The following is a 27,005-nucleotide window of genomic DNA, read 5'->3' as shown; positions in this document are numbered from 1 at the left end:
AGCATCTTGAAACATTAAATACTTTCAGCTGAAGGAGGTTAGGAAAACAGCAAAAGGTAATGACCTTCCTGCTTCTGTTTTTCTTAATTTCCTTCAGCCTAAAATATTCAATACACCAAAGCTCCTATATCATGTAAGATTGACATTAAATAAATTTGTGTGAATATATAAATTTGTATGCTTTTTTTCCTGTAGTCTTTTGTCAGTTTACTTTTCAGGCCCAGTAAGTGGGTTGAAGAAAAATTTTCCTTCCCTATAGGTCCTTGGAGCTGAATTGTTTTTTCTTTCAGTACATTTGGATGGAGAACATTTGGCATGTAAATTATATCTCAATAAAGCTGTTTTAAATTTATTTTTATTATATTTTTTTGCTGGGTTTTTTTTGAAGTAATAATGTAACATTTTTAGCAGATGCTAAATATGTGTTCTTTAGCGATCTGTATATCTATCAGAGTATCTTCTTTCTTTAGACTTTTAATAGTTTTAGCAGATTGAAGTTCAATTTCAGGTCTGAGATATGCAGTAATAAAAGAAATCATAAAAATTTAACATTTTAGAAAAAGTGGCAACATTTAAGTACTTATAGCAATACTCTGTCTACTGGCAATTCAAATACAGATTTTAAAAGTTCATTCAAACCAGAGAATACACAAAAAATTTATTGTTGATTCTGTCTAAGTATATAATTTAAAAAAATTTATACAAGCTATAATTTATAATTAGACATTTGGGGTTTCTTAAACTAAGATGGGTACTTAAATTTTTTATTATAAAAATTTATAAAATATTTAAAAACAGAATAAAATAATGAATGCTTCTATACCTCATATTTGGCATTTAGCAGTTCTTAAGATTTTGCTATATCGGTTTTATCCATCCCCTTCTGCCTTTAATTCGTATATGACCGGAATTAAACTATCTATGACAAAATTTTTCAGCATATCTGGTCAAAAAAATGATAGAGACAGATAAAAATATTATTTGCTATTACCTACTAACAAAAAATAATTACCAAGTTAAACAGAAGTTCTAAAAATATTTTAAACTAAAGAGGCTCTTTTTTAAAATTTTTTCAATGTTTATTTATTATTGAGACAGAGAGGAACAGAACATGAGCGGGGGAGGGGCAGAGAGAGAGAGGGAGACACAAAATTTGAAGCAGGCTCCTGACTCTGCGCTATTAGCACAGAGTCCAACATGGGGCTCAAACCCACAAACTATATAGATCATGACCTGAGCCGAAGTCGGACGCTCAACTGACCAAAACACCCAGGTGCCCTTTAAAGAGGCTCTTAACGAAAGAAAAGATCTTATATCTTAAAAAAAAAAAAAAAAAAAAAAAGGAAAAGAAAAAAGAAACTTCAAATAAACAAAAGGCCAAAATGCTGGTACATGTTACCCATCACTTTTTACCTTGGCTTGAAATCACCATGGTGAGGCCAAGACAGCTTTTTAAAGAAAATGAGAGGCTCCTGGGCAGCTCAGTCAGTTAAGCATCTGACTGTGGGTCAGGTCATGATCTCACCGTTTGTGAGTCTGAGCCCTGCGTCGGGCTCTGCGCTGACAGCTCCGAGTCTGGAGCCTGCGTTGGATTCTGTGTCTCCCTCTCTCTCTCTCTGACTTGTACCTCCCTGGTTTGCACTCTGTCTCCTTTTTGCCCTCAAAAATAATTAAACATTTAAGAAAAAAAATAAAGAAAAAGAGAAAGGGAGGTGAATTTCTAGTTAACGAAGGAAAAAATTGGATATCACAATATTTATTTGAAGTAAATAAACAGCAAATAAAGAAATAAAGGTGAAGATGTTTCTAAGTGTCACTGTTGTGTTTTCAGATTGAAACAATCATAGTTAATTGCAAAAAAAGTTTTAGAATTCTTTCTAATTTTGGCTAAATTTCATTTGTGTATCATTTTTGATTGAGAATCTCTCAGCCCAAGCATAGAATCCAGGTGAGGGAAAAGATACAAGATGGCTTAAGAACAAGAAAGAGCAATTAAAAAAAATATATGTGATTTTTAAACATGTCCATTTCAAGTTAAACATTTTTTTTATTAATGTTTTTTATTTATTTTTGAGAGACAGTGTGAGCAGGGGAGGGTCAGAGAGAGAAGGAGACACAGAATCCAAAGCAGGTTCCAGGCTCTGAGCTGTCAGCACAGAGCCCATGTAGGGCTCGAACCCACGAACAAACCATGAGATCACAACCTGAGCTGAAGCCGACGCTTAACCGACTGAGCCACCCAGGTGCCCCTCAAGTTACTTTAAATAGATACATCTATTCCTATCTTTTTTATTTTAATTAAGTATATTTTCTAACATTAGCTGCTCTCTTGTGTACCTGAGGAATTAAGTTACAGTCCTTCACTGTTTCCCCTCCTGTTATAAATACCACAGACATAACAGATCCTGCAGAAAAGTTATAAAAATGTAGGAACTTCCAGTAATGGTAGTGAAGTAAAGAAATTTTGAGAACCCTCCCACAGATACAATTATATAATCTGGACAAAATATAAAAATAACTCTTTATAGGCACTGGAAAACATCTAAAAGAAAGCATAAGCTGGCAGTAGCAATTACTCTTGAAGAGCTACAACTACCAAGTATAATTTGTAAGATTAAGCTTTTCCTCAATTTTCCATGGTAAAACAGTGGGGAAGAATCAGAGGAAAAGAGCCTCTACAGGCTAGAGATCAAAGACAGCACAATGTAAGAGGAAATTTAGGGGGGGAATCTGGAAATGAACCAACTGCAGAAGGACTGAAACCCAAAATCTGAAAATAAACTCTTCCCAAATACTTGGCTGATTGCTAAACTTTGAATACATGAGAACACCCCCCGAAGCTTGGCAAAAAGGTGAGCAGAGACCAAAGAGGAATGTCACTCTTGAAAGACAGAACTCTAATGGGTGAGTTCTGAGGCTTTTATAAAAACTGAGTTTGGGGCTCCTGTGTGGCTCAGTCAGCCGAGCATCCGACTTTGGCTCAGGTCATGATCTCAAGGTCTGTGAATTAGAGCCCCTGCATCGGGCTCTGCGCTGACAGCTCAAGTCTGGAGCCAGCTTCAGATTCTGTGTCTCCCTCTCTCTCTGCCCGCCCCCTCCCCACATGCACACTCGCTCTCTCTCTCTCTCTCTCTCTCTCTCTCAAAAATAAACATTAAAAAAATTTAACAAACAGTTTATTCCCCAAATGTACACAGCTTAGGCAGCAGAAAACTGAAGCTTACTGGTTTCACACCAGGGAATAAAGTTTAAAGCTGAGAGAACAGCTGGAAATTAAGGGCGAAATCTCCAAGTGTAAGGGAACCGGAGAGACTGTGCAGCCAACTCTGAACATAATCTCTGCCCACACACTTTTCTGACTACCAAATCATACACGTATGGGGGGATCCAAGAGGATCAGGCTAAAAAAGCAGCATATGGAAATCCTAGAAAGTAAACAGAGACCTCAGCTTCTGTACAGCACAGAAGAGACAAATTTGCAGCTGAGTCCAGGAAAGTTAACTGTCTACTAGAGTAAACAACCAACAATTCAAAAACAAGAAACCCACAGTCCTCCACACTATAGAATCCAGAGTTGTTGACTAGCAAACAACAGGAAAATATGACCCATGTTCAGGTAAAATAGTCAGTTAATAGAAACTGACACCAAGTGGACTCAGATGTTGGATTTAAGAAAGGTTTCAAAGTGGCTTTTATGATTATGTTCAAAGAATTAAAGGAAAACATGGTCTGGACAGATAGGGAGTCTGTGGAAACTGTAGAACAAAATCCAAATGGAAATTCTAGTCTAAGCAAGATAATAACAGTTTTATTGACAGATCAATAAAAATTTGAAGACCAAAGAGTAAGATTTAAGAAGGATGAACAATCTTATTGATCTGTGGGACAACATAAAGTGATTCAACCAACATATACGTAACTAGAGTTCCAGAAGGAAAGGAAAGAAAAATGGCAGAAAATGCAAGAATAATGTAAAAGCAAGTTAAAATCTGAAGGATGGAAAGGAGTCTGAAGCTTTAAACAAGGATATCAACCCCAAAAAAATGTTAGGATAGCTCATTTATAAAAATAAAACACCTTTTAAGACTATTTCTATATTCTTATCAAAGAATTATAAATGCACCTCACAGCAGTTTGATTTAAAAGTTAAAATTGGAGTAGTGTACAACAGCCTGCTGATAGTTATTTTTTATTACAACAGTGTCTGAATTACACTATCCTGTGCTTAACTTTAGACATTTAACATCTGTGTCAGCTATAATACCATTTAGCTCACTGCTTTGAATCCATGGTTTCTGGATAAGAATGTCTAAATTTAGAAATCTATTCAAGAGAATGGAAGCTCGACAGACCTCTGTTGGGCTTATTTTTATGTTAGAAGCTGTTTTCTAAGTCTTCTCTTATTGCTGGTATTAAGACATCAGCTCATAGGCAGTGTAAACAATGGTCTGATGGGGCACCTGGGTAGCTCAGTCGGTTAAGTTTTAATCTGAGCTCCACATCGGACTCCTTGCTGTGGGGAGCCTGCTTGGGATTCTCTCTCCCCCTCTCTTTCTGCTCCTCCCCTGATTATTCTCTCTCTCTCTCAAGAAATAAACATTTAAAAATACATACATACATAAATAAATAAATGGTCTGAAGCATGTAGCAGTTAAACGAGATGCAAAACATGAAAATAAAGTAGATAAATGATCTAGAGTAGAATATGCTCGGTATTGTCCAGCTCCCAAAAGTAAAGGCAGCAAACCAAAGGCGTTAACACATGCGCACAGGATGTCTGCAGAAGGGGGCTGAAGAGCAGGCTTCTTCCCAAAGGGTTTCTGGCCACGGTGTGAGGGCCACTGGTGGGTGCTTAAAATGTATGATGTAGCACAATTTGTATTTGCCTTTTCCAGTTTGTTTTGTGTAGCATTAAAACAAACAAACAAACAAAACCCAAGACCATCTGGGGAGGGTAAATAATCTCTTAATTTTAACATTTCTCAATTTTTGATACTAAGTTTTCCATCATTCAGTTCTGAATTTTTATCTGTAATCCTTTCCCATAACTCTTGTACTTAAGCATTTGGGGCTACAATTTTTATAATATTTGTGATGTTACGGGGGAAAAGGACCAATCTTCAAATCAGTCTACTACACAGAGATCAAGGAATATTAGAAAATATACTGTTGAATTTTAACACATAGCAAAAGTCCAACCATGCAAGCCTTCAGATTAAAGTCTTTAGTGTTCTTATTTTCTAAAATAAAGCTTATGATCAAGATAAACATTACACTGTTATAAATGAAATTACATCAATTACAATCTTATTATTCTGTTGGTCCTCAATTTAATCTTATCTAAAAACACATGGTTATTATGATGTGTTGAAATTAAACCCAGATATGTGTTCTCTCAATTATTTTGCTAGTCTTGTACTTTTTATTACCAATAAAACCTAAGGAAGGTGTAGAGATTTCCAGTGTTAAATTTTCTGTTTTCATTTAAGAGAAAGCATAGATGATAATCTCAAACTCAAATATACACACTTGGTCTTATTTGGATGATTAAATTAGTTTTGTATATCTGTCAATTTTTACCTGCCTATAGTCCCTCTATATGAACATACCGCAGCTGTCTGCTTCTCGCTATGTTTTATGGATGCCTAACAATGTGCCATGTAACAATGTGCCATGTAAACAAAAAGGGCACAAGATAAAAATATCTGATTATTCTTTTAAAATTCACTCCTAAAACTAGAGAAAATTCTCTACTTTTTTGCAGATTCACTTACATTTGCTTTTTTCTTTTTTTTTTTTTTAACAGAAAGAGGGGAGGAGAGGGAGAGAAAGAATCGTAAGCAGGCTCCATGCCCCGTAGGGGGCTTGATCTCACGACTATGGGAAATCAAGAGTCAGATGTTTAACAACGAAGCCTTATAGGCGCCCCTACATTTACTTCCTAACTAGAAAAAGAAAATAGATACAGATTAATGTTCCCGGGTACTCACATAATAACTCACAAATAAACTGGTAAAAAAGAATTGTATCACATTTGAATATTTTATAAATTGCAATGAGAGTTTTCTTACCTTCAAAAGTTCAAAGTAATGTAGACAGTGGTAAACAGGGGCTAGAAGTAGCCTGGGTAAAACATACTGAACAGCTTCTTTGAAACCTTCGCCTATTGACTAAAAAACAAAGTGATTAATTTTTTTAAGATTACTTTTCAGACATCATAGATCTTGATTTAAAAATTACTATACCTGTAAATAGAGCGCTGCTCCTGGCTTTGATAACTGACTAAGGAAACGATCATGAAAACCAGGCCGTAAAATATCTCGAGCATATGATTCATATGGATCAAATGCCAGTTCCTTAGAAAATAAAGAAGGTAAAACATAAACTTTCTCCAAGTTAAAACATAAATAACCTACCACCAGAAATACAGACAGATTAAATTACAGGTACACCTAAGCTAGCACAATTAGGTACTTCTCTTAAAGCCTCTAAATAAAATTACATGGCCACTAATTATAATTCTAGTAAAATACATTTAATAGTCTCCAGGAAGAGAGTAAGTAAATCAGGCCTTTCTGATGAATAATGCCATCCTTGTATTTTATGATACTTCCCATCCAAGGATCCTAGTAGAGCATTATCAACAAAAATAGTCATAAGAATGGGCAGACTTTTGGTTCCAGAAAACAAAGTTTAACCCGAACAACAAAAAATACAGATATCTACAATGAAATAAAGTATAATAAACCTTTAGAATACGGGCACCCAACATTTATTTTCTCAAGGTTATTTCTTAGTGCTAAACTTTTATTTTCACATTCTGTAAGCCAGAGGTAACAGTTTATATCAGCTAAAATTCATTGTTATGGCATTCACAAGCAATTAAACAGGAGTTTAATTCAAACTGCCAAAAAATTCTATCATCAATCAATAATAGACTAAACAGTTTTAATGGTTAGGTTGTAATCTGTTGGTTTTGATGATTCCTGAGGAACAAGACAACAGGTGTCTTGATTTTAGCAGGAGCCATCCTATGCTCTGTTCTTGGTTTAAACAACTATTATGAAAACTGCACATTCTAGCAAGAGCTCATTTCTAGGAAGGATAATTAGAAAGAGGAGGAGGACATCTAGTGGAGGAGTACAGAAGAGGACAGAACAAACGATACTTGTGTTAATTAATTACCCTTAATGTTTCTTAGATTTGTTTTTTTTTTAAGATTGAATAATGACAATATTAAGATCAGAAATCAGGAGAACGGAGTTCTAATCTCTGTGAAACACAATATGGCTTATAAAGTTCTAAGTCATCCTGAATTCCTTGAACTGGCTCCTAACTCATTTCCCAATTTCAACTCCTTCAACTACTTTCCCAACTAAAAATTTCTATAATATAAACTGGAACTTGCAGTTCACTGTAGGTTTTACAGGAATGGATGGTAAGTTTTCCGCAGTAACAAAAAGAAGGAGTCAGGTATGGGCAAAGTAAATGGGAGAGAGGAATAAAATTGTGATGTGATGCTTTTACCTTGGGTCTCCTGAACTCCAGAAATGATCTTGTACAGGAGATAATGTCTGCCCTCCTTCTCTTTGAGTAAATTTTAATGTACTATAGAATTTTTATATACATAAAGCAAAGGCTAAGACTGAAGTGGCTTAAAATCCCAACTTGAGGGTCACAGAGACTCAGGTTCCAGTTCTGATTGTGCTACTTATTAGCTGTGTGAGCTCTGATAAACAAAGCCAGTTTCTTCATTGGAAAATGTGGATAATACCTATTCTCAAGGGGTTGTTTTAGGAATTAAATGATATCCTATGCAAAATGCTTACCAACAGTGCACGCACATATAAAAGTACCTAATAAATGGTACTCAGTATTAAAATGTTAACTGGCAAATTTCAAAAGAGAAAAAAATCAACAACAGGGGATCCAACCTCTCATCACATAGTTTTATCCTTGAGAATAAATCTGTAAACTAATCAGAAAATCATGTATTAACCGATATGTTTACTGGTTAAAATTGAAGATTCACCAAAAAAAATGATCAATATACATAATTGTAGATCAATGATTAAAATGTAGAAAATATTCTAAACATACAGAAAAGTACAGTAGAACAACTAATGTAACTATATTCACCATTTAGCTCCAAAAATTTCAACATTTTATAATAACTTGTTTCAGCTTAAAAAAAAAAAAAAGAAGTAAGACAGTTTAGTGGTAGCTGATCCTCCTTTCACAAGCTTGTCTCCTCTCCTGCTGATCCCCACAGGAAATCATTTCCATGTATGCTTTTATATCATAATTACATATATATCAAGAAATAAGGCAATGCTTTCAAACTTTATATAAATATCACAATGTACTTCTTTTTTTTAATTTAATTTTATTTTTTAATTTTTTTTAATGTTTTATTTATTTTTGAGACAGAGAGGGACAGAGCATGAGCGGGGAGGGGAAGAGAGAGAGGGAGACACAGAATCGGAAGCAGGCTCCAGGCTCTGAGCTAGCTGTCAGCACAGAGCCTGACACGGGGCTCAAACCCACGAACTGTCAGATCATGACCTGAGCCAAAGCCGGACGCTCAACCGACTGAGCTACCCAGGCGCCCCATTGTACTTAGTCTTCTGCAATTTGCACTTTACATTCAAACTTATGTCCAAGACTTATCCATTTGGATTAATGTAGTTTCTTCCATTCATTTATTCTAAATTCTTTAACATTCTATTGAATAAACATACATTTTTTGAGATAATTTAGATTCACATACAGTTGCAAGAAATAATATAGAAAGATCCTGTGTGCGCGCCACTCATTCCTACAATGGTAACATTTTACAATAGTACAATATAGTGTAATATCATGACTTGGCCATTGATACTGCCATAGTGAAGCACAGAACATTTCCATCACCACAGGGGTCTCCCCTGTCCTTTTAGAATCACACCTCCCTCCCTCCCATTACCACCCAACTTCAAATTATGTTTACATATTTATATATATTATAAAATAACAAATTATTTTTCATTTTGTAGCTCATACTGTGGCTGTCACATCTAAGAATCCTTTGCCAAAGCCAAGGTTGTGAACATTTAGCTATGTTCTAAGAGTTTTATAATTTTAGCTCTTGTATAAGATCCATTTTATGTTAGTAAATAGTGTGAGATGAATAGTTTAACTTCATTCTTTCATATTCTCACAACTTTATAGTGTCTTTTTGTGAACAGAAGTTTTTAAAATTTTAATCCCTTATAGTCTGCACTCTCTAGGTTCTTTAAGAAATCTTTTCTATCTCAAAGTCATAAACATATTCTCCTATATTCTCTTCTGAACTTTTTTAAAGTTTATTTTGAGAGAGAAAGAGAGAAAATGTGCGTGAGTGGGGGGAAGGGCAGAGAGCGATAATCCCAAGCAGGCTCTGTGCTGTCAGCATGAAGCCCAACATGGGACTTGATCTCATGAGCTGTGAGAACATAACCTTGAGCTGAAATCAATCAGAGCTTAATTAACTGACTGAACCACCGAGGCGCCCCTCTCTTCCAAACTTGCAAAATTTGCTTTTCGTTTTTTAGGTTTTTAATCTGTTGAGAACTTGGGTATGAAGTGAGCTAAGGAAGGAATTTTTTCTTCCCATATGGATAACCAGTTTTTTTAAATAAACGATCTAGTTTTGCGATATAGCGTGCGCACGTGCACATGCACGCAAGCAGGGGAGGGGCAGAAAGAGAGGGAGACAGGGGATCCCAAGTCAGTGCACTGTCAGTGCAGAGCCTGACACAGGGCTCAAACCCATGAACGTGAGATCATGATCCTGAGCCTAAATCTAAAGTCAGATGCTTAACTGACTGTGCCACCCAGGCACCCCTGCTGAGAACAGATGTTCTTACATTTAATGAAACCCAGCTTATCAATTTTTTCTTTTATGGTGGTGTTGTCTTATTTAAAAACTCTTTGCTTATTCTAAGGTCATGAAGATCTCTCACAAGCTTTATTAAACTTTGAACTCACTCTTGAAGAAAAGTTTAGTTGGACAAAAAATTCTATTTTCCCTTAGTACTTGGAAGATATTCCTCCACTGCCTGTTAGCCTCTATTGTTAAAGAGAAGCCTTCTGTAATTCTAATGATAGTTCCTCTCAAGTAATACTCTCTTTTCTCTCTTACAGCTTCTAAGATTTTCTCTTTATCCTTGGTCTGTAGTTTCACTATAATATTTTTGGGAATAGGTTTATTTTTACTTACCCTGCCCACTATTTGGCATTCATTTATGATCTGGGAACTCATGTCTTGGTTTCTGGAAAATGCTCAATTTCTACCTCTTCAAATATTTCTTCTCCACCATTCTTTATCTGAAACTCCTATTAGATAGTCCTTTCAGTGCAGCCTTCATTACTTTCAGCTCTTCTTTCATACTCTTAACTGTGGTTGCTGTGGGTCACATTTTCAGGGAATTCCTCAATTCCTTCTTCCAATTCATAGATCTTCTCTTTGAACTAGGCCTAGCAAATGTTGACTACACAATGAGTCTTTCTTTACATTTATTCCCAATATCCCTTATTGCCTTTTTTAAGGGGATGTTTTTTTGTTTTTGTTTTTGAGAGAGAGAGCGTGTGTGAGCAGGGGAAGGGTAGATGGGGCAAGGGGTGGGGGGTGGAGGATCTGAAGTGGGCTCTGTGCTGACAGCAGAGAGCTTGATGTGGGGCTCAGACTCACAAACCATGAGATCATAACCCGAGATGAAGGCAGATGCTTAACTGACTGAGCCACCCAGGCACCCCACCGCCCTCCCCTTTTTTAAGTAGGCTATATGCCCAGCATGAAGCCCAAAGCAGGGCTTGAACTCATGACCCTGAGATCAAGACCTGAGCTGAGATCAAGAGTAGTACGCTTAACTGACTGAGCCACCCAGGAGCCCCTAATTGTTTCTTTTGATACCTACCTGTTCTTATTTTCTCTCCACTTATTTTTGTTTCGCAATGTCTTCTTTATAAATGGGTCATACTTCTTCATTTACCTCTTTGGGCATCCTAAACTTCTTTTAAAGTCTTCATATGTCTACTGTACAAAATTAATTTCATCTGGAATGAATTTTTTTTCCTAATTGCTGATTTTGTTAGATATCACACTCAGCATTATTGTTTGTCTTGCATTCTGGAATTCTGTATTAGATGTTTCTGAGGGGGAGGCTTCTAGTTTTTGGTTTCCTTTTTTTCTCTCTCATCTCTTCATGATCGCTTTTTCAGACCAGAACCTGCTCTGTGATTTTTGGGTCTCAGGCTCTATATCATATCGGCTTAATATTGTGGGATAATTTGTTAAGTTTTAAAGCATATGTTATAAAGTAGTCTTTCTGTTCTCGCACCTCAAGTCTACAACTTTCTATAACACTTTGCAGGCAGGAGGTTGACAGATTTCTTTGGCATACTCTTACAATCAGGGCCTGGAAACAAGAAGTCTTGCTCACTTTCATGGAGCACATTTAATCTTCATTATCCTTAATAGCTGAACACCCAGCTACCAAAGCTCATTACCTTGAACCTCTATTTCTGACCTTATTTTTGAGTCCAGTTATGTATATTCCTTCTTTTTAACTAAAAAAAAAATCCTTTTTATTTATCTGAGAGAAAGAGAAAGAGAGAGAGGAGAGAGGGGGCGAGCACACAAGTAGAGCAGAGGATCAAAGGGGGAGGGAGCAAGGGAGAGAATCTTAAGCAGGATCCACACTCAGTGCTGAGCCCAACATGAGGCTCGATCCAATGATCCTGGGATCATGACCTGAGCTGAAATCAAAAGTCAGATACTCAACTGACTGAGCCACCTGGGCATTTCATACGCAGATTCCTTTTTTAAAAAATGTACTTTATGACTACTATGTGTTTGAAGGAAGAGTGGAGGCGCCATTAGTGAAGCGTAAGCTTACCATACTGTTTTGCCTGAAAATCTTAAATTTTTTGTTTTACAAACTCAACCCTGTGTTTATGGATTTTAAAGAAAGAACAAAGTAAGAGCTAGAAGTCTCAGAATGACCAATACGAACTTATTAGGACTAACTCATATATTGTAGCATTTGAATACCCAAGGAGGGGGTTACTATTTTTTCACCCCCACGATATTTGAGTCCTAGACCTGATTTTTCTATTTTCACTCCTCCTATTCAAAATTATAATGTACAGTTATCATATATTGAATAGTTTACTGTGTGAAGGTGGTTAGCAAAATATTTTAGGTAGGTTACTTTAATTTTCACAAAAATCCTGAGCCTTATTATCCCTATTTTAGATATATAGATAGGGAAGCTTACAGATTTGAGATAAACTGCCCATAGTCACATACAACGAATAAGTAGCAGAATGTAGACCAGAACACAAGTAGTCTAACCTCAGATCCAAGTTCCATGGCTTCTTCACTGACAGGGCACTCATGGACTTTCTTAGCTTTGCTATGTAAGACAGATGACTGAGTGTCAGCTGTAAATGCCTCTCCTCAATGGGATCTGCTTTTTCATAATGGTTAACAGACTACTTTTTTGTATGTTTCATGACAATAGAAACAAAAGTTGACAATAACCCTATGAGGAACAGGCAATGTAGCTGCGTAGTCAGCAGTTAATATCCATGATTTTAGCTGGAAACATGAATTAAGACTCCACTTTTAATGCGATGTAGGGCTTTTATCTGGACTTTTTGAGGTGTATAATTAAAGTACTTACCTCTGCCAAATCTTCAAAGCAGCTTCCTACTAAGGGATGGGGACTACCTTCATCGGTCATTTCCACAGTATCTTCTATATGGCCCAGTAATTTTACACTAAGTTCATGTATATCTACTATACGACTAAATATATTTTCTACATCCTGTTGGGAGGAAAAACATATTACAAATTTTGAGCCAATAAGTCATTTTATAATCACAAAATTTAACATGACAAATACAACTATGAGAAATTATAACAACTTACAAATATAAGTAAAAAACAATTCAAGAATTCTTTTTGCAAAGGAGTACACTTTGCAAATATATTTCTTTAAGGTCAGCGGTTCTCAAAATAATACATAGCACTGTTTTGAAAACCGTATTTCCTTAAAACAAAAAAAAATGTAGTGAGAAGACTGGCACTTTTTTACATTTTTGCAAATCTCTAATAGACTTAATGGAAGGTAGCTGGATTTTCTTATATATTTCTGCATTTAATCTGTTGTGATACATTCTTTTGGTTAAAGCATACAAAGAAAATCTAGCTTTACACAGAGGTGGAAAAGGGAGGAATATTTTAATAGTCTATTCAAATAATTTTCTTTTTCAGTACAGTTTCCTTATTGAGATACATCACATACCATAAAATTCACTGTTTTAATTTGCACTGTTCAATGGTGTTCACATATTCAAGGCTGTTCAATTATCGCCACTATAAGATTCCAGAATATCTTCATCACCTCAAAGAGAAGGTCTACCTAAGTCCGTTAGCAGGATCCTCCATTCTTTTTTGCTCAGGGGCTGACAACCACTAATCTACTTTCTATCTCCCCAGATTTGCCCATTCTGGACATTTGATATAAATGGAGTGAACATGCTTTCATGATATTATGCCCAAACTCAACAAATGGTAGTTTCTTAAAGATTAGTTACAAGTGGAATCTGAAACCACATCAATTTTGTACTGTTACATCAAAATCTATTGGGCTATATTAAACTTTGAATGGATCCTTTACCCGTGTGTGTTTTTGTAGCATTATGAATTTGGTCACTTAGAAAACAGTGGTCCATTGAATTTTGCAGATTTTCCAAATGTTAACACACTTAACTACAGAATATTAAAAGACCAAACCTATTAGCATCATTATTGATCCTGGGAGTAGACACAAATTTTCCAAAATTTTATTTCATTTGAAAGCTCAAATTTTATCACTGTCAACAAATACTGCCACATTCCTTGAAGAGACAGGTTTGTTCATTTTATTCCCCCACTTCATTCGTTTTTGAGAAATGTCGGCCAACTAAACACGTCTAAATAACCACAGGCCTGTCAGTCATTCTTTCAGGTAAAAGTAGTGCTTCATGAAGAGAATGGCTAGTTCCGGTAGCAATTCAGTCACACAGCGCTTTCCTTCAAGACAGCCACCGTACCGAGGGGCGGAGCGGAAGAGCTCCCACAAGCCTCCGGGCTGCGGCAGCGCTCCTCTTGCCTGGCCTTTCCCATTGCACGCCCAACTGTTGTTCTACCAGTAGTGACAAAAAATGTGCACGAGTCCAGACAGTCCCCTTTTACTTCATTGCTTCATTCTACTCCTCTGTTAACTCATTTTTGTTACAGACAGACATGCATACAAGAACGCCCAATACAACACTTGGTGACTTATGACGTTCTGCAGGTTAGATTCTTGGACAGGCTTCTGTGATGGGTGGGGTTACACACTTAAAATGCCAATGGATATTTTCTTTAAAAAAGTCCACTGGTTTACCCTCCCATAAGTAGTGTATGGGAGTAACAGTTTGGTCAAACCCTTACATACAACACTGAATACTGTCAATCCTGACTTTTTGAAAAATGTGGTAATTAAAAAACAAATACTCATTTGCATTTGTTCAGTACCTATTTTTATGTAATTTTAGATGAGATTTTATGACATTATTTATTCTTTTAGCTATATAAAGATAATAATACACGGTTATTAACCTGAGAAGTTTCCTTATGCTCAATCCCTATTAATCACCACTATGGCCCCCAGGAAATCAGTGATCTACCTTCTGTCACTAAAGATTAGAATTCTACAATATTAAACAAATGGAATCATATATAATCTTATTTGTTTAGTTTCTAAGGTCACATTTTTGAAATACATCCACGTTGTTGCTTACATAACTACTTCATTCCTTTTAATTTTGAGTAGTATTCCACTGTATGGACATGTCACAATTTGTTTATCCATTTATCTGTGATGGATATTTGGGATGTTTCCAGTTTGGAGCCATTACAAATAAAGCTGCTATGAACATTCATGAGCAAGTTTTGTGTGAACATGCTTTCATTTCTTTGGGGTTAAAAACCTAAGAGGGGAAGTGCACGTAGTATGGCTAGTTTATGTATAATGTTACATCAATGGCCAACTGCTTTTCCTAAGTATTTGTACCAATTACATTCTTACAAGCAACAAAGGAATTTTACATTCCCACAAGCAGTTGCTTCACTCTCTTTCTGACATTTAGTAATGTCAATCTTTTTAATTACAGCCGTTCTAATGAGTTTGTAGTAGTATCTCATTGCGGTCTTAACTGCATTTCCCTGAGCACTACAGATGTTGAGCATCTTTCAATGTGCTTTTTGGTCGCTGGTATACCTTCTTTTATAAAGTGTGTAAATTTTCTGCCCACCTAAAATTGTCAGGCTGTTATTCTAATTATTGAATTGTAGAAGTCCTTTGTATATTCTGGGTTCAAGTCTTTTATTAGATATATGTATTTCAAATAAGTTCTACCAATCTGTGGCTTACCTTTTTATTTTTGTGACAATGTCTTTAGAAGAGCAAAAGTTTTTCATTTTAATGAAATTCAATTCATTAATTTTTTATTGTATGGTTCTTGATTTTTGGGTCCTAAGAAACCATTAGCAATTCTTTATTCCTTTATTTTTAAAAACACTTTTATTAAGGTAAAATTTATATACATGTAATTTATCCATTTAAAGTGAGCAATTCAATGTCTTTTTTGCTATATTTAAAGATTTGTGCAACTCATAAACTACCCCTGTCACTTTTCACGTTCGCTCATCGCCTAACGTGAGCCCCGGTCTCAGCTCCTGTAGTGGGCAGTGCTTTTCCGCCAGTCACCCAGGCCCAGAGCTCTGCCTCAGACAATCTACGGATGCAACCCCCTTGGACAATCTCTGCTGCTCTCAGCGTTCAGCATCTCCCCAGGACTCAATTAGGTTGGTTTGATCACTACTATAAGATCAGTAATCCGTTTCTAATTTTCAGGGTTATTGGCCCCCTCTCTTTGTTCCCCAAAGTATTGTTGTCACACTTCTATTATGGTACTTAGCATACTGTGCTGCAATTTAACATTAAGTTTACATTTCCATCTTGACTAGACTCGGTTTGAGGTAAGAATTGCTTCCTCCTCATCTTTGAATCCCTACTGCCAAGTACTATGTGGTGCCCAACAATATATACAGGCAGCACTAAGAAAGTATTAGCTGAACGACTCAAGTGAGTCAAAAAAAACAAAAAAAAATCTTCCACCTTAACAAGAGGCTTTATTCCTTGGAGTCCATGGAAGACTGTGAATTCACTCGCACTCATAGTTCAGTCTATTTTAGATTTGGTCTTTTAATTTTTGATGTTGAATTTATTGAAACTGTTGTAGCAACTCTGAGCTCAAACTATGAATTAAATCACACAATTTAAGAAATTATGACAAATTAGCAATCATAAACCACACAAATTCAAATTCGAGGGATCATGTGAAAATAACACCTGTAAAAATAACCACACATGCAATGATAGATGTATATACAACAATACTTACATTAGCTGAAAACAGTTTTGAGTTGGAGACAAAGGGCTCTCTAAAAACTTTTATAATTAAATTCAGTTCCCTTATGTACTGTCGAATTTCCGCCATAAATGCTTTTACCAAATCATAGTAAGTCTGCTCTCCTGAGGTGGAAGGCTCTTCATCAGTTAAAGATAATATATTTATATCTTCCACATCTTGATGAAACATATCCATCAATACCTACATAGTCAGAGATATACAAAAAACAGTACAGTGAAATACGAATCTATAGTTGAAGATAAGCACCCTCAAACAGTTCTTAAGTGATAAAAACACAATCATCTCTTCTTGGCTACACTGCCGCTGCTCCCTGCGAATCTTCTCTAAAACAGAATTCTACATCTAATACCACAAACTTTCTCCTCCAAGCTCTCTACTAATATTGCTATCTACCTGTCTTCCTCTCTTGTTAACCTATTGTTTCAAATTTGTTCCCAAATCCTGTCTTGGACTCTGTTTCATACCCCTGTCATCACCACTCACTCCAGGGCCTCATTGCCTTGCATCTGAAGAATTCAGTCTGCTATTTGGCCTCCTGGACCACATTTGTTGGAGACTCATCAAAACTAGTTCCGCTTCTTCAAAAAGCCTACTATTATTACACGATGTAATATTTTGTCTTGTATTACTTTCTGCTTGTTTCACAAATTTAACCTCCCTCATCAACTCTGGAGCCTAGTTTTAAACTTCTTTAGCATCTCCTCTCTGTACAAGCTCATAGTATGTCCTCAAAAATATTTTACTTATCTGATTTATTTAAAAGTATCAAATATTTTATATTCATTGAAAGATATTTTAAAAACCAAATACTTATTCATTTAAAAATATCAATACATTTGAAACCCAGCCTCAGATCAGATGATTTTTACTCTTGTTCACATTCTTTTCTTTATTATTAAAAAAAATTTTTTTGAATGTTTATTTATTCTTGAGAAAGAAACAGAGCATGAGCGGGAGAGGGGCAGAGCCAGATGGAGACGCAAAATCTGAAGCAGGCTCCAGGCTCTGAGCTGTCAGTATAGAGCCCAACGTGGGGCTCGAACTCATGAATTGCAAGATCATGATGACCTGGGTGGAAGTTGGACACTTAACCGACTGAGCCACCTAGGCACCTCTCTAAAAGAAAAAATAAACACTAGAAGATAATGAAGTGCATTTAGTAATTAGAGAGGATATTGCAAAATAAGAGTACAGTGAGCGAAAAAATGGAATGAAATGCTTCATCCGAAAATATTTTCTTTTCCGCAAAGTCATTTTCATACAATGAAAATATTGAGGGAGTCTAGAGCCATAACTAAGAACTTTAGACTGAGATCTGCAGTTTGAGTCCCAGCTTTGAAACTTCTCAAAAAAATTCTGGGTCAATTTTTCTCTCTCTAAATTTCAGTTTCCCTTTTAGAAGAGCATCCTCCTTAGAGGAGTGGACCAAATTGAATAAATTATATATATATATATATATATGCTTAACTTTCAATACTGTTTGCTCTTTTCATTTTTAGTAGGCACCACACACATTGTGCCCCAATGTTTGCTCTTAATATTATTATTATAATAAAACCACATAAGTAGTTTCTAAAGATAGCTAGGTATTAAAATAAAGCTCAAGAGTTTAGTATTTTTACATTTTCAAAATTTGTTGTCAAAATTCATCACCTTCTAAGTATTCCAATCTAAATAATTTAAAGAATTTCATTAATAAGAGATTATTACCATTATTGACTCTACTTGCAGGAACACATAAAAGAAAAATTGCATGACATGTTTAAACACAGTTCAGAGGCAGCTGGTGGCTCAGTCAGTTAAGCATCTGACTCTTGATTTTGGTTCAGGTCATGATCTCATGGTCGTGAGATCAAGCCTCAGGGCAGACTCCATGCTAACAGTGCAGAGCCTGCTTGAGATTCTCTTTCTCCCTCTCTCTCTGCCCCTCCCCTGTTCAAGACACACTCTCTCTCTCCCAAAATAAATTAATAGAACATTTAATAAAATAAACAGAGCTTCATAATATATATATATATATAATATCCTATTTCCATAAAGTGATATCTTGAATAGTTGCTATTAGATTACTAGAAATATACCCTAACACATAATATAAAATTTTATTGTCTGAATAGTATGTTAGCATCCAATTAAACAGGAATAAAAATTTAAGAACATACAGAAGATCAGTATCTTACCTTATCAGCACACATTGCCACTTTAATATCTTGTTTTGTAATTTCATAATGCCGTATATTTCGTACATAATTCCCCACCAACTTTAAAATATCTGCAGAAATGTATTCCAATACTGCTACTATGTAAACAGAAACCTGGTGGTCAATTTTATAACCTAGGACCTCCTGAAAAATTAAAAGAAAAATATGTTTAAAAATTATATACTATAAATTTGACACACTGATTAAAAAATTTTTTTAAAGTATACAATTTGGCTTAACTTTCACTCAGGCCTGTGATTATCAGCAACATTTACTTGTAAGTGGTTCATCTATGAATAACATACATATTGCTATTTGGAAATGTAAGGTAAAACAAAATTACCTATGATCATGTAAAATATACTACTAAATCATCCTTAACCTAGGAAGGGAAGCCCCAGTTTGGGGGATGGGAGAAATGCTCACTTTACCTAATTCAGAGTATCTGGAATTAACTATGACAAAAGAGGCTTTTTCTTTATGCAGAACAAAAGTTAATATATTACTGGTATTTGGGAATAGGTACTCGTCTTATACCTCTATTCTTCTTTCCAAAGGAACCTGGGATCCCAAAACCCTAGTGGCACATTCCTGGTATTTGTACTGCTTCAATGGAAAAAAAAAATCATGCTATGTTCTCCTGAACAATAGTGGTTGCTAAGAGTATGTTAAATAGTATTATTAGACTTCAAAGAAAGTATGGGCTTTTGTGGGGCTGACTAGTTCCAACAGGAAAGCAAACTTATTTTCTAAGCAATCCAATAAAAAAATACCTTGGAAATACGAAGTTTGCTTATAAATTGGGGACAGGTGGCATTTACCTTTAAAGGCATGTAAAAACTATGAAATGTTTATAGTGATAAGGATATGTTAATAAATTGAAATATCTGCAATTAGGCCATAATCATAAAATTCATAGTTCAGGATCATCATTAACACAGAGGAACATACACCTCGATGTGTTAATTCTCTTAGAGTGTAAGTCAATGTAGGGCTAGTAAAAATCATGAAAAGAATTAAACAGAAGTATGTAATTATGAATAGATTAGTAATTCCCTATAACCTGCACTTATTTCCTCAGACCAGTCAGATATAGACAGATATTTCTATTCCAACAACCCGAGAACAAAACATAACCTTTGACGGTCTTAAACATCACCCACGCGTTTAGTCTTAAACCTTAAGTCCTGGACAAGATCAAACAGACTGGAATTCCCTACCACCACCACTTGGAGCACTGTGACTATGGACTAAGAGTTACTTAATCACTTTTTGCCCTGGTCACCTTATCTACAAGCTGGGGATAATAATAAAAACTTTGTTGAGTAATAAAGATTAAAGATAATGTGTGCAAGCGTTAACATTTTGCTTGTATTATAGTATATACAAAATTATTGATATCAAAAGTATTAATTACTTTAATTACTGTAATATCTATATTCTTGACATCAGAGGTAATCTACAGTTTGTTAATCTTATTAAATAAATAGAAACAGCATTATTAGAGTTTCCAGCAATTATTCTTTCTACAAGTTATGGAGAAATTCAGCTGACTGATTTAAATGAGAGCTAGGACTCAGATGTTTAGGTAACCTCAGACAATTTTTGTTCAGATTTTACACTTAGCCCTGTGGCAGACTCACAAAGGTCCCCACACATCCAACAATGTGAAGGATTACATCTGAAGGATTTGTAGGAACCCTGAGGTCTAACCAACAAGACAGGAGTTTCATAAATTCTCTTTGAGGTACTGGTAACACCTGAGCTGAACAAAATCCATATTTATAACTTTTCTTAGTCCCTTCAATTTGCATATTTTTGTTGGTATGAAACTACTTTAAGTCACGTTACCCAACTTATACTTTCCTGTTGTCATATCATCCTTCCCCATGAAAGGACTTCTGGAAAAATTAAAATGACTTTTACTCTTCAATTGACTATAATCCACAAAATATATGCTGGTATTTGAAAATGATGGGTTTCATTTTGCTTCTAAAAGGCAAGAAGGTAGTATTTCAGCTTTACCTTTAACAAAGGATGAATTTTTTCTACTGGGAGAGATAAAGGGTTTCTTCGCTTCCTCTTTTCAATAGCCGACTGGGCGTCAGCTATTGCCCACTTATCAATTGGATGAGGGAAACTTTTTTGAACACGTTCCTTGGAAAATAGGAAAATAATAACTAAGCAACAAATATATTAAATAGTGCTCTTCACTTACAATTTACTTTAAAATCAAAGAATACCAAAAGCAGGCTTTACACATGTGCTATAATTCATACTACAAACAGAGTTAAGAGAAAACTATAGCTGTCAATGTATTAGTCTCTTAATTAAACAATTAAGAGACTAAACATTATTTGTATTATCTAGAGGAGAAAATCACATTCAGAATTTCAACTTTACTGTGATAAAGCTAATGACAAGAATGATTTGAATAAACAATGCTTATATAAAGTCTGAAGGAACAAGACCTCAGTCCAAGAAGCAAATATCTAAATCCAATTTTCATTCATCTGTCTTTTCAATACCAATTACATCTCAAGTAGCACTTTGCACTTGAAACCTCTAAGAAATTTTTTCTTTACTTTATTCAACATGCAAAAGTACTTGACTTCAAAACTATTTACAAATCATGGAAATCAAGGGTTTGCACTGGTAACAATTTTTATACACTGTAGCTCATCATTAAAGTTTGAATCCTCTAAAGGTTATTAGTTTTTACAAAGTACTTCTCTTTAATTTCTAGCACTTTGGTTAGAATTGCCATTGAAAGTAGAGGAATTCATGTTAATGTAAAAGCTGAATTTTCCTACTTTAATAAATGTGATTCACATCAAATAAAAGGGACTCTCATTCGCTCAGTCTTACATTCCACTTTCAGGATTCCACACAGAAAACCAGCAGAGGTCGCTATTAACATAATTTAAATACATATATATAACTAGTGCTTAAAAACTATTAGATAAAATTCAATATCACTCCTGATTTTAAATCTAAATAAAAGTTTTGTCAGTTGATATTAAAATGAAAAATACAAAGAGATAGTCATGTGACACTTTGGGGGGAAAACATATTGATTCTAGGGCATGTTAAGAACACATTTATAAAGTGAGAATAGTTTAACCCATTTAAGTTAAATGAATTTTCTCTTCATGTAGGTTTGAGGCTAAATCAGCTGCCAAATATAAGAAGTGACCTTTTCGATTTGAATTAATGGAACTGGAGGTATGTTGAAAGAAATTATTGTAGTTACAAATGGAGTTTACAAATATTTTGAAATGCCTAGCAGAAAAACTATTTGCCAGGACACTATTCAGGTAATACAAAGGTCCAAAATATGGGGGGGGGTTTGGCAGGTGAAAAGGGAGAAAAGAGAAGGAGGAGAAGGTGGAAAGCAACATCCAAAGCTAAAAGTCTTTTCCTTTTTCCCAGTCAGTACTAGACTTGCTAATCCAAAAATGACAATTAAGAGACTTAGGACTAACTTAAGTATGGCTTCCAATTAGAATTTTCAGTGATGGGTTTAACCTGAGGTTAACTAAATGGGTCTAACCAGGTGCAAATCATATAACGGTATGGCCCTGTGGCTGCTCTTTTCTTTTCCCTCGCTCCCTCTCTTCCTTCCTTCTTTTAACCTTAACTCACAGTAAGAAATAGTAAATTCTTAATACATCTCATTACATCCTTACACATCTCACGGTTCGTGGGTTCCAGCCCTGAGTCAAGCTCTGTGCTGACAGCTAGCTCAGAGCCTGAAGCCTGCTTCAGATTCTACATCTCCCCCTCTCTCTGACCCTCCCCTGCTTAGGCTGTCTCTGTCTCTCAAAAATAAATAAAAAACATTAAAAAATAAATAAATAAACAAAGCTCATAAAACAAACCCGCCCCTTATTACATGCAATGCACTGATACTTTCTATTCATTAAAAAAAAAAAGTTAACTGGGCAATGCAAAAAGTGATTTTATGGCTTACTAAAGTGTCTAAAAAGCATTGGTGTAGAACAGTGAAAGAAAAGTTAAGAGAAGTTGAACTCAATATGACAATTCTTAAATATATTTCATATAGGTCTTTGGAAAAAAAGGCATTGGTAGAATTGTAGAGGCAAAATGGGAGGCAGGGGTTGAGGTGGAAGGAAAAGAAAACAGAACAGCAATATCTTCCCATCTTAGTTTTATCCACCTAATTCCGAGTTTATCTATTGTTTTGAGAAAGAAGGGGAAAGAAAATCAGGAATAACAAAAGAAAAGGCAAGAAAGGAAAAATAATATTGATGAAAACTACATTTCAATCTTACTTATTAGTGTATTACTGGAATCAAATTACCAACTATATACTTAGGAGGTAATATCAAGGGTCAGAATGTATGGGAAAAGACTGGTAGGTTTAAAAAAAAAAAAGGTAAAAAAATAAAAAAGGTACCTTGAAAGGCCAAGTTGAAAGAATTGCTTTATCTCTTGTAGTGGCAAATTTAATAGAGCAAAATAAATTTTTATAATTACTTTACATGTATTTTAAAAGTATTAAAGCCCAAGAAGGAATTATCAATGAAAGATTCATGAATTAGAATTCTACTACTCTGCTACTTTAAGAGTAATAACTTCATTTGTTTGAAATGAGAAATTCCATCTTCATTAGTATCTAGGAGGCTTTGGGAAAAATAAATGAGATACAGAGCTAGGTTTAAGATTCAGCGATCTCTTGTCAGGAGAACTCTGTCTTTTCCTCTACATAATAAAAGGGTCAAAATAGATATCCTTGAAAACCAATTCCAACATAAAAATTTCCACACATGTACTTCAGTGCAAATATTCAGACCCACAGGTACTTTTGAAGTCCTATTTATAGTAATAAAGGCTTATGAATAGTAATAAAGGCTTATGCTGTGGGAGAATTTGGGGGGAAGAGGTTCTAGAAAGGTAGAAAATATGGAGAAATTACTTGGGAAATTAAATGTTAGTAGAATACTTACTATAATTATAAGGATTCTTTAAGATGTGAAGGAAAGAAACATGTTAATGAAAAAAAATGAATGGAAAAGTACACAAACTTTTAGAAATTTTAGAATATAGCTCATAGAAAAAAAAGTCTGTGATAAATTGTCTAAGAAACCCTGAGTTAAATGAGAAGAACATGTACAAATGTCCTAAGAAATCAAAGTTGGTTGGGACGCCTGGGTGGCTCAGTCGGTTAAGCGTCCAGCTAGGGCTCAGGTCATGATCTCACAGTTCATGGGTTTGAGCCCCGTGTCGGGCTCTGTGCTGACAGCTCAGAGCCTGGAGCCTGCTTTGGATTCTGTATTTCCCTCTCTCTCTGACCCTCCTCTGCTCACGCTGTCTCCCTCTGTCTCTCAAAAATAAATAAAAAACATTAAAAAAAAAAAAGAAAAAAAAGAAATCAAAGTTGGTTAAATACAGGACACACAGGACAGAAAGAAAAACAGAAAAGGCATTAATCAATGGAAATCAGTCTAATTAACCGGAGAGAAGGGAAAGAACAAGTATAATTATGAAAAGACAAGACTTAAGAAATTAAATAAAGAAAAAAGAAATTTAATAAAGAATATACTTTACCAGAGACATATAACAGAAAAATCACTATTTCTTTTTTCTTCAATTTTTTGTAAAGATTAAATATAGAAAATGAGGAGAGGGAGAGTGGACCAGATTGGAGCAATTTTTATACACTATCTTCTAAAACATAAAATTATTGGGGCGCCTGGGTGGCTCAGTTGGTGACGCCTCCGACTTTGGCTCAGGTCAGATCTCACGCTGTCTGTGCTGACAGCTAGCTCAGAGCCTGGAGCCTGCTTCTGGTTCTGTGTCTCCTTCTCTTTCTCTGCCCCTCCCCCTCTCATGCTCTGTCTCTCTCTGTATCAAAAATAAATAAAACATTACAAAAAATTTAAAAAAATAAAACATAAAATTATTTTGAAAAGACAGAAACAAATAACACATATCCCCCTCTACATTCCAGAGCACTCATATAAACGCTTCTTCATTCATCAGGAACACTGTCTGACAGACAGTAGTATTCAAATCACTTGGTGGATTAGTGAACTTGGGCTACATCAATAAAGCGCAATCCCTTTCATTTGGACTATGGTAGTTCACAATCTGTAGTACAATTTATCAAAAATTTTTAATTGACATTAGCAAGATTAAATAACATAATATAGATATGGATATAATCCATCAGTTTTCAAGCACTTTTGAAGTATGGATTTCCTAAAACTATAGGGCAACGAAAACCTACTTTTAGTTTTTCATTAAAATAAATCTCCTTGAGGCCAATTATTAAGGAAGAATTGCTACTCTACTTTGATTTATGTTTATACTTTAATCAAAACAAATTCTTTAGAAAGATAAAAAATTTACATATTGCATGAATTCAGATTGATTTTTTTTATGTTTATTCTTGAGAGAGAGAGAAAGAAAGAGAGAGAGAGAGAATATGAATATCAGCGGGGGAGGGGCAGAGAGAGAGGGAGACACAGAATTCAAAGCAGGTTCCAGGCTCTGAGCTGTCAGCACAGAGCTCAACACAGGTCTATTCTTTTAAGTACAATTTTTAATATGGGCCTCAAAAAACTTTTTTAAACTGATGAATTGGAGCACCTGGGTGACTTAGTTGAGCGTCCAGCTTGGGCTCAGGTCATTATCTCAAGGTTCATGGGTTCAAGCCCCGCATTGGGTTCTGTGCTGACAGCTCAGAGCCTGGAGCCTGCTTCAGATTCTGTATCTCCCTCTCTCTCCCTGCTCACACTGTCTCTCTCTGTCTCTCAAAAATAAATAAAAAATACTAAAAAATTTTAAAAATTAATGATTTATCTCTTACCTCAAAATTTATTTGAAGCGCTTATAAAATTCATGGCATTTATAATTAAAAAAAAGAAAAAGCTCTGTAACCGTATTAAGGAAATAAAATAAATATATTAAAGAAATATAAAATCCTTATGAAAATAAAAAATTATTTTCTGATAAAAAAATCTAGTACACCATTACATTCATTTAAATATCCCTATATATCCATATTCTTGTCTAAATACCCTTCCAGGAATGGTACAGGAAAAAGGGTATTTAACCACTGATTAGAAAAGACACCGGTTTTCACCTTTTTAAAAATCTATTCGGAACCTGGGTGGCTCAGTTGGTTAAGTTCTGACTCTTTGTCTCAGTTCAGGTCTTGAACTCAGGGTTATGAATTCGAGCCCCTCATTGCGCTCTGTGCTGACAGCTCAGACCTTGGAGCCTGCTTCAGATTCTGTGTCTCCCTCTCTCTCTGCCCCTCCCCTGCTCTCTATCTTTCTCTCTCAAAAATAAACATTTAAAAAAAAATTTTTTAATTAAAAAAACCAAGTCTATTCTACCATTCTGAGGGTTGTCTAATCTTAAAATAAGCAGAATAATAACTACTCCACAGGGTTGTGGTAAAGACATAACTATGTATATAACAGTACTCTGAAATTACAAAGCCTGTTACCCAACTGGTGGCTATTTCTATTACACTTATATATTCTTCCCAACCATTCCCAATCCCAAAGCCAGTTCATTGGTATATCACATGGCTACATCTACTTTAAGGGCTCATATTAAATGCCTAAAAATTAACACGACAGGGCACTGGACAATTATATATCTCCAATATCTCAGAAGTTTTCTGAGTATTAAGAAGCTATGAAATATCCTTTACTAATATTAAGAATCTTGAGGACCTATATTTTGATTAAATCAGTGCAAGTAAAAAACTGAGAGACTCAGTAATTTTCAGGAATTCATAGAGATCTTCAATATTGGAAAATTATATATTAGTTTCTGTATTAATTAAAATGAGGAAATCAGATAAACATATGTATAGTACAAGATATCAAAAAAGAACTGAATTTGAATTTGCAATGTTAATCAAGCCAGCCAATTCCTGGAATGTCCGCTAACATCAGAATGATAGTAAGTATGATGAATTTATTCCATAACCCTATTCCAATACGTTAGGCACAAGGCTCAATGATGTATTTTATAAACACTGTGGGAGAACCTAACTAGAAACCAAAAGAGCAACTGGAATTATTCATGGGAAGAGTCTGGCAACGAGTTCTATTAAAGATCTACTCTGAAGACCAATGTAATTAAGTGCCTAAAGGAAATCATGAATAAAAGATAGTTGACCTTATAATTCAATGGAAAAAATGGGGTAAAGATGTATAAAACTTTCTTTGAATTACTTAAGAAATCAAAGTGAATTACTATTCCATTGTATAC

General features: G+C 35.1%; 1 protein-coding gene across 1 annotated transcript in view; it reads right to left on the bottom strand.

Moving 5' to 3' along the window:
• The window catches only part of SOS1 (SOS Ras/Rac guanine nucleotide exchange factor 1), an 80,047-nt gene that overhangs the window by 50,040 nt on the left and 3,002 nt on the right, over positions 1-27,005 (bottom strand). Inside the window, exons 3-8 of the mRNA XM_029938552.1 lie at positions 20,775-20,906; positions 18,729-18,893; positions 16,519-16,728; positions 12,708-12,851; positions 6,246-6,356; positions 6,072-6,170 (exon numbers count right to left, since the gene is read on the bottom strand). Of these exons, the coding sequence (XP_029794412.1) occupies positions 6,072-6,170; positions 6,246-6,356; positions 12,708-12,851; positions 16,519-16,728; positions 18,729-18,893; positions 20,775-20,906 (861 nt within the window). The remainder of the gene's footprint in view (positions 1-6,071; positions 6,171-6,245; positions 6,357-12,707; positions 12,852-16,518; positions 16,729-18,728; positions 18,894-20,774; positions 20,907-27,005) is intronic.

The sequence above is a fragment of the Suricata suricatta genome, chromosome 4, assembly GCF_006229205.1.
Source record: "Suricata suricatta isolate VVHF042 chromosome 4, meerkat_22Aug2017_6uvM2_HiC, whole genome shotgun sequence".
Lineage (NCBI taxonomy): Eukaryota > Metazoa > Chordata > Mammalia > Carnivora > Herpestidae > Suricata > Suricata suricatta.
The sequence above is the reverse complement of the archived record's forward strand: the minus strand, read 5'-3'. Positions and strand labels throughout refer to the sequence as shown.